Below are 8,030 nucleotides of genomic sequence, written 5' to 3'. Positions count from 1 at the left end.
GGGTAAAGCAGGTAGGGCATGAAGCTGACCACTCACCTGCATCGAGTGCCGAGGTCAAGAATGGTGGAACTATACCTCTGCTCTTTATATGTCTTAGTGCTTTTTGATTAATTAATTAATTAAGTACAAACAACTTTACCTTTTTTTTTATTGCTAGTGGGGGGGGACTAATTTCTTTTAATGCTAATGGGGTGGGACTAAGTCCCNGGAGCAATTGGTGGAATGAAGATCGGCAGAGAAAACCTGCCCCCGCGCCACTTTGTCCACCACAAACCCCACTTGACTAGAGCCGGGATCGAAACCGGGCCGCCGCGATGGGAAGCCAGCAACTAACCGCTTTAGCTATGGCGCGGCCTAACTTTACCTTACCTTTTCAGCGTTGTGAACTAAAATGTTAACGGCCTGTTATTATGATTTATTTCGACCTGGAACTGCGTGCTGGACCTGCTGGACTACTCTTAACTCTTTTACTTTTTTTGGAATACACCCCTGTTTGTTCGTGTGCACCCGAGTATATATCGTATGCATGTATCATGCAAAACAAAAAAAAAAAAATATATTGCGGGCGGGAATTTTCAGTTTAGGCTTGGCCACTCTGATCACTCTGATCGCTCTGATGGCTCTGATCGTAAATTCAAGCGAATGATGGTAATGTTGTGACCGTTGTGACGTGTGTAGGCTTCGTGGAGTAGCGGGTCTGGTATATATTGAGAAATTATTAGAATATATCAGTCTAATATTGTAGCACTTCTAAACGTATCTTTAGATATAAACGTTCTTAAATGCTATAACTGGCCAAGTGTACGTTCAAGCACAAAATGTAGGTGTGACGTGTCCGTTGTATGCTCAAGGGCAGCCTGGTTACCAAATAATTTTTGCCCAAGTTTTTATTATATTTACTGTTACCAGTTTATGATATGATGACAGACGCGGGGCAAACACTATGTAGTTAGGGTTCTGTATAACAGTCAATGTTTACAAACTTCAAATACACAGAAGGTGTTTTTAAGAGTAGGTCATGTGTACTTACCTGCAATATTCCTGAATTTTATAAAATACGTAATTTGGAACGCTCGTTCTATTGTCATAGAATGTAAGGTAAAGTTGGCCTGTAATTAAGCATGACCCCATTCCTATACTAGTATCAAATGGAGAGATGAGCAGTTAGCTAAATATGCCAGCTGATTTGCCAGCAAGAGCAAAGGGAACCCAGTGGCTAGGAGGTTGGGTGAGTCCCAGAACTGGTCTGAATGTGTGTAGAAGGAAAGAATCTCTTGCTGTGCTGAGAATTGAAACCCAGTTCTTTGCCATTGTCTGTCCCAACTGATATCTTGGTTCCCTACAATATCTACTTGCTACTGCAGGGTTTTCTAACTTAATGATATTGTGGCTCCCCCAAAATAATGCGTAAATTTACATAACTCCACCTCTGCTCATCAGCAAACACTGCAGTTCTACACTCTCTTGCAGGTCCATATCAGGCTGTGCGGTGGTAGGAACCTAAATAAGCTTTGCAGCCTCTGCATACCCACAGTAAGCTATAAGAATTCATGGGTTACTGTAACTTAAAATAAGCAGAGGCTGAGATATAGTAAACAGGATATTGGGTGCATATTTTATGGTGAAAGTATGAATATAGTAATTTCTTTAGCAGGGGTATTTAGTCATATAACCATTACTTGGACATAATGAATTATAACCAAACACCTCGAAAAAGATGGCATGAAGCTCCCAGCCATGGCATAACTGAAGCACTAACAGAAGAACAAGAAATCAAGATATTTTCCAAACAGATGTTAATAAACAGACTCTTCCTAGGCCATTATCAAGAACGACGTTTTGTGGAATCCATAGGATCCTACAGGTAAATTAGTGTAGTTGTGAAGAGAAGAAACTGTAAATAGAATTCAGTTCTGCTGAAGGAAGACCTGATATTGAATTAAAGACAATGTTTTGTTTCAGAGATGTGGTATTCATTACTGCAACAGAATATGAATTGAAAAAAGATTTGGATACTGTCATGCAGAGGCTTAAGGATTTCTGTGAGTTCTCAGAGATGTGGGTGGGAATTACAGGTAATAATAGTTCCTGTTTGAGAAACAGTAATACCATATCTGCATTTCAGAAATGGGACCCCAGTGCCATGAGTTAGCTTGCAAGGGAACAAGAAGTGTATACAAAAGTTTGAATGGAAAACTTGAAGGGAGGTGATAATCTTGGGAGGTCTTGTTGTTGGTGGAGGGTTTGTAGTGAATTGTTTCCACAGTGAATTTTCTAGATGTTGCTTGTGTAAAGTTGGCCCAACTTCAAGGGAGATGAGTCTGACTCTTCTGCTTGAGTGTGCATTCTCACTTTAGAAAAATGGGGAATTTTTTTGCAGGTGATTAATTTTCTGCTGCTTAAGGAAACCCATGTCCCCTGGAGTTAATTGTTTAGGTAAGAATTTGGGTTGGAAAAGGTAACCATATTTCAGATACTTTGGGAGATAAAAGTAGGATAAGATCAGAAAATGGATGTTAAGACAGTTATATCATGAACATGTGACTTGGACGGAAGAAACTCAGGATGATGTGTGATGGTGGGCTTTTGCGAATACAGAAGTGAACCTTTAGTTTCTGTAAAAGTGGGAATTTCGTGACCAGTGGAATGGCTGTCATGTTCTAAAGGTAGAGTCTGTGACCAGACATGGGATTCCGAGAGCTTACAGTCATACCTGCTCTGCAGACATTAAGGTGATCAGCTCAAGGAGGATGAGATCGGTCAGATGTGTAACATGCATGAGAGAAATATGTATACAAAGTTCTGGGAGGAAAGCTTGAAGGAAAGAGACCAGTTGGAACACCTAGGCATTGATGGGGAAATATTAAAATGGTTCTGGGAGAATTAGGATGGGAGAGTGTGGACTTGATTCATCTGGCTATGGGACCAGTGGTGGGCTTTTGTGAATACAGTACGAGATGCAGGGAATGTCTTGGCTAGTTGAGTAACAGGTTTTCAAGGACTGTGGTGTATTTAATTAAGTAGTAGCTGTCATACATGAGTAGCATAACCCAGGGTAAAGCTTTTAAGCTATATGCTATATCAGGAGTTGTACCCATTCTCACCTTGAGGTATGGTTTCCTTACTTACGGAGCTGAGCCCTTCTTGAGGAGAAGCCAAATCTGCAGTTACTCAAGAATTTCCCAGCACTTTATGGAACCCGAAGGTTCATTACCATGTTCACAAGAGCCCTCCACTGGTCAATAATAATTGACAATTAGAACGATAAAGTCAAGGAGGGTGAGATGGGCAGGGCATGTAGCACGAATTGGGGAGAAAAGTAATTCATATAGGATATTAGTGGGAAATCCAGAAAGAAAGAAAACACCAGGAAGACCAAGATGTGGGTGGGTGGACAATATTAAACTGGCTCTCAGAGAGATAAGATGGGATGGGATGGATTGGATTGATCTGGCTAATGATAGGGACCAGTGGAGAGCGCTTGTAAACACAGTAATGAACCTTTGGGTTCCATAAAATGCTGGGAAGTTGTTGAGTAGCTGCACAACTGGCGGTTGCTCAAGATGGGCTCAGCTCCATGGAGTTAGTTATATGATTAGAAGGGAAGACAGATATGAATGGGAACTCATATCACACCCAAAAAGTACCACAGTACTCACACACAGCTACTCTATATATTGGTAAGATAATACAGGTCTGCATGCGAAAGCAGGAAATGTGTTTATATGACACTTTATTTCAGGCCCTGATTGTGTTGGGGCTCCAGCTGGATATGCTGTATGGGTCAAGTTACATAACTTAGCATTTGGGCGGTACTGGTTTCAGATCAAAAAAGTCAAATTTGTTGATGACAGAGAAATGATCCTTCATCTGAAATGTATAAGGTAAGCTATGTAGCACTTATTCCCTGCAAAGTTCAGGCATGTCAAAGTAAGGAAAGCTTTACTATATGTTAACTGTGTACTCTATATAGCACACAGCTATATGTAATCCACTGCCACAAAGCATCGGTTAGATCCCCTCCCCCTTTTTTGTAAAGGGTTTTGACAATGGTGTGTAACACTCAGAATTACTGGTTTTTTTTTTGTGGACTTTTTCATCCGATATTCTAGAGACTAGAAAACCCGATGTTTCGGAAACTGGATCTGTTTCCATCTTCGGGTGAGCAGAGAAGACACCTACCCACCTGACGATGGAAACACCCAGTTTCCGAAATGTCGTGTTTTCTAGTCTCTTGAATACTGGAAGATGAAAAAGGTCCAAAAACCCAGTAATTCATTTTCTTCTTCTTTATTTATGCTCACAAGACCAAACATGAACATAACACACATTATATGAAATTGAAGTGACCTAAGGTAAAAGTAAAGTAGTACCTGCTTAATTAAGCACTATGCTGTGAAGATATATGAGGATGTGGAAGTATAGCTCCATGCATTCTTAGCTTCAGCACTAGATGGAGGCCAACAGTCAGCATCGCATTGCAGATGCCTGACATCCATTTGTCACTTGTTAGTCATTCTCACACGTGTGAGACGGAATGAGAAGTGACAAGCGATGTGCAACAGGATGCTGCAGCACATTACCGATACCCATTGTTGAGTGCCTGTTGGAAGTATTTTGTACTCCAGATTTATGCCAATCTGTCAAGGAGACAGTTGTATTCTGATGACAGTAATGGGAATAGAACGGTTTCTTCATTATTTTATTTTGTTTTCTGACTCATTTAGCTGCTGCTGTGCCCAACTATCAAATTTTGGTGTGGTTAAAAAGACTGGGAAAGAAAATCTGAAGAGAAGGAATCGCTAAGAAGACTAGGCATAGATGTGTAAAGGTATTAAAACCAATGTTAAGGACATCAGTGTGGATTTGATTCATCTAGCTCAGGATAGGGCTTATTGACTGGCAATTGTGAACATGGTAATGAGTCTTCAGTTTCTGTAAATGGCTCAGCACCTGATGGCTTCTCAAGGAGTGCTCGGCTCCATGCACTATAGCCAGTCTGCCAGTTAACCAGTTAGAGAAATATAAAACTTCCCGTGTATGAAACAAGAAATTAGATTATATCTTCACCAGTCCAGCCACTGTTTTTAGGATTACTGCCTTCTGTGATGTGCTGCCATATAGTCTGATAGATTGGTATAAATATTTTGGAGGAAACTGCAGTCTCCATGGTCAGCATATTGATCCAGCTTTCTACCCTGAAGATGCATGCATTAGATTCCTCATAATACATCATTCACCACCATGGGAACCTCACATCTAAACTACTGTTGAACTATTGAATTCTCATGTTGAATTTTCACCTGGCATTTCCATAAGCCATAACAGAAGTTTGTGTCTCTCAGTGTCGAATGTATTAATTATACTGTGATTAATTATATTGTTTCCAGACCTGCCGATGCTGAATCTGTCAGTGAATCAAGAAAGGTTTTTGAAACACCTGACAGTGCTCCTGAACCTACTCCAGCAAATGATGATACCATCAACTATGACAAAGTGAAGCAAAAAGGGAAAAAGTTTTTAGAAGATATCACAACGAATTTGGCGTCTGTTTTCACAGTTCATAACATCAAAGAGGCTATCACTTTCATGTTTGTGTTCATTGTAACATGCGTGACTGGCATGTTCTATCTTGTGCGGTATGTTGGAGATTACTCTATCAAGTTCATGAGGGAGTTCTCTTATTTTATACAGGCCAATACACCGATATTCCTAGCTGTTATTGATTTATGGGGTAAGTGTATAGGTGGCTTGTATCTCTTGATTGCTATGTTATGGAGGGGTTCGAAGGTTCAGCCCCCTCCTGATGTAAACTGGGGACCCCATCATAGAGCTTTACCAGCTCCTCGTAACATGCAATTTAGTTATAGGAAGTATTGATACTTTTCCTGTTTAATTTTCGTGTCTATGATTGACATTTTTCTGCAGTAATGCCTGTAATTGAAGCATTTATTTTTACTTAATGTACCTATTTGTGAGAAAGTACTGTGATAATGAAGTGATAGAACTTGTAATGAAGCATTTTGGAATTCTGCCTGTCTGTGCACTTTGCTAATGTGTGAATAGTTGATGGATTTTATTCATATTCGAGAGCTGATCTATCATTCATTGGTCGGGGTCCTTAAGAGCAGCCCCCAAACCCAAAATTAGGATATTCCCCAAAATGTCTGTGATTTTGATTACATTTCAGTAACTGAGACCAGCTCTCTAAATAAAACTGTATAGGTTGTATCTTCAGGAAAGTAATGGTATGCCCTCAGACAGCCCAACGTGAAATGTCAATTTTCTTGAAAATAGGAAGGCTGTGATCATTGACATTTATGTGAGAAACAATATGCAGTGTCTTTAGACCAATTATTATAGAAAGTGGTGAGCATGTTATAATATTGCATTTTGACCATTATGTAGTTGTTTATTTTTTGTCATTGCCTAGAAACAGATTACATGCCACAATATTAATTTGTACTTTTTGTTATCACGGTGCATTACATTTCATCAGTTGTATATTATGGATTTATTTGAACTTTATGATGCATTTTTAGAATGCATCAGTGAGCAATGTCAGTAATATGGTAACTTTACTTACCACTGTACTGATGCCATGTTATTCACTTGAGTGTAATGCTGCTTTTATATTAGTAATAAAACTATTGAAGCAACATCTTTCTCTGGTTTCCATCTCCTGAACTAAGTGTGTAAAGTTCATGATAAGAGAAACAGTGTTTGCTTTGTGCTCAGAACAGGGTGTTTACAAAGAAACAAGTTGATCAGAATACTGGGTAGAGACCAGTGTGGGGTTCTTATGAACACAGCTTTGAGGTGGGGAATTTTTTTGACTGAGCAACTATTAGCATTCCAAGAAGACTGCTCTGGCCCTTCCTCTTCCTACATCTGTACCACTTTCCATGGTCAACTTACACTTTACCCTGAAGATGGGGGCAGCAGGGTCCTCTGAAATATTAACAGTCTATGAACATCACATCCCAGAAGACAGTGATCTTCAGTCACTACCGAGGATCTGAAATCCTTGCAAGCCAACATGGTGCTTGAACCAATGTGCTGCAATTTGAGTGTTAAGCATGTCATAGTTTTTTTTGCACATTAGTAATAGTTCAGGAAATTGTGTCAGTATATAGCTGATAGGTCAGGAAGACTTGTAAGATATTGTTTTCCTTTGCTGTTCATCCTGTCAGTTTGTGCTCTTTCCTTAAGGTATTATATAGAGCAGCATTGGCCAACCTAATACATCTTGAGGGCCAGATTTAGTCTATAGAACACCATCAGGGGCCAGATACAGTGTTTCTTTCAGAAGAGTGGTCGGGGAGTATTGCCCCCCAAACTGAATCAGTCACAACCCGTGTAAAAACAAGTGCATTTAAACCTATGTATTTAAATTTTACGTTGCACTGATAATACTAAGCCGATATTGAAAATTTCACCAATCGATTTTATTGCCTTCTATCACTTCTACTCCCCAGAGCATTTTTTCTTAAAGAAACAGTGGCCAGATCATGCCTTATGTTTAGTTTTATATATGCCGGGGAAAAATGGAATTATAATTTAAGAAAGAAAAATAAAATGCCTTGAAATTTGCAATTACTTACCATAAAACAGCACAAAAGACTTTCAATCATAGTTTTTATGGTCTAATGATCAAACCTAAATCCTCATATACACACTGTTTTAATGAGAGCACTGTGGTTTCATAAAACTGGAAACCAATGATATAAAATCCACTTCTAATCGTGACATTGCCACTTGAAGAATATGTGATAACATGACATCTGAAAGTCTGTTCCTGTTCTTAGACTTTACATGCTTCAGTGAAGAAAATGCTGTTTCGCATATGTAAGTACTTGCAAAAACAGAGCAAAGTTTGAGAGCCCAATTTCGTAACAGTGGGTAATGTTCCGGTGAAAGCAGTTTCCAAAAGTCAATTCCAGTAACCTGAGATGTGTTTAAGGATGGGTCACATTGAAGTTCACAAAGCTCTAATTGCAGATGACCTGGCTGAGATTCTATATCACAAT

General features: G+C 39.4%; 1 protein-coding gene across 10 annotated transcripts; it reads left to right on the top strand.

Annotated features, from left to right (window-relative positions):
* The first annotated feature begins 596 nt into the window (after positions 1-596).
* On the top strand, positions 597-6,663 carry LOC111874050. 10 transcript variants are annotated; one of them, XM_033755310.1, is made up of 6 exons: positions 602-695; positions 1,471-1,533; positions 1,655-1,864; positions 1,963-2,075; positions 3,743-3,884; positions 5,391-6,663. In XM_033755310.1, exons 3-6 carry the CDS (start codon positions 1,689-1,691, stop codon positions 5,878-5,880), a joined length of 921 nt encoding a protein of 306 aa, XP_033611201.1. In that variant the 5' UTR covers positions 602-695; positions 1,471-1,533; positions 1,655-1,688; the 3' UTR covers positions 5,881-6,663. The 10 variants fall into 10 exon arrangements, with proteins under 10 accessions (XP_023724963.1, XP_023724965.1, XP_033611201.1 ...); XM_023869196.2 differs by having other exon boundaries at positions 1,652-1,864; XM_023869199.2 differs by having other exon boundaries at positions 605-700.
* Positions 6,664-8,030: the final 1,367 nt, after the last annotated feature.

This window comes from Cryptotermes secundus, unplaced genomic scaffold (genome assembly GCF_002891405.2).
Source record: "Cryptotermes secundus unplaced genomic scaffold, Csec_1.0 scaffold1801, whole genome shotgun sequence".
Taxonomy (NCBI): domain Eukaryota; kingdom Metazoa; phylum Arthropoda; class Insecta; order Blattodea; family Kalotermitidae; genus Cryptotermes; species Cryptotermes secundus.
Note: the sequence above shows the minus strand (reverse complement) of the source record. Positions and strands in the feature narration are given on the sequence as shown.

What these genes read in the sequence shown, in the direction of transcription:
- LOC111874050 (XM_023869195.2), top strand. Translation starts at nt 1,689, where the DNA reads ATGAATTATAACCAAACACCTCGAAAAAGATGGCATGAAGCTCCCAGC. An exon ending in GAATCCATAGGATCCTACAG is followed by an intron (nt 1,865 to 1,962) that starts GTAAATTAGTGT and finishes GTTTTGTTTCAG; the next exon opens with AGATGTGGTATTCATTACTG. An exon ending in GATGTGGGTGGGAATTACAG is followed by an intron (nt 2,076 to 3,742) that starts GTAATAATAGTT and finishes ACTTTATTTCAG; the next exon opens with GCCCTGATTGTGTTGGGGCT.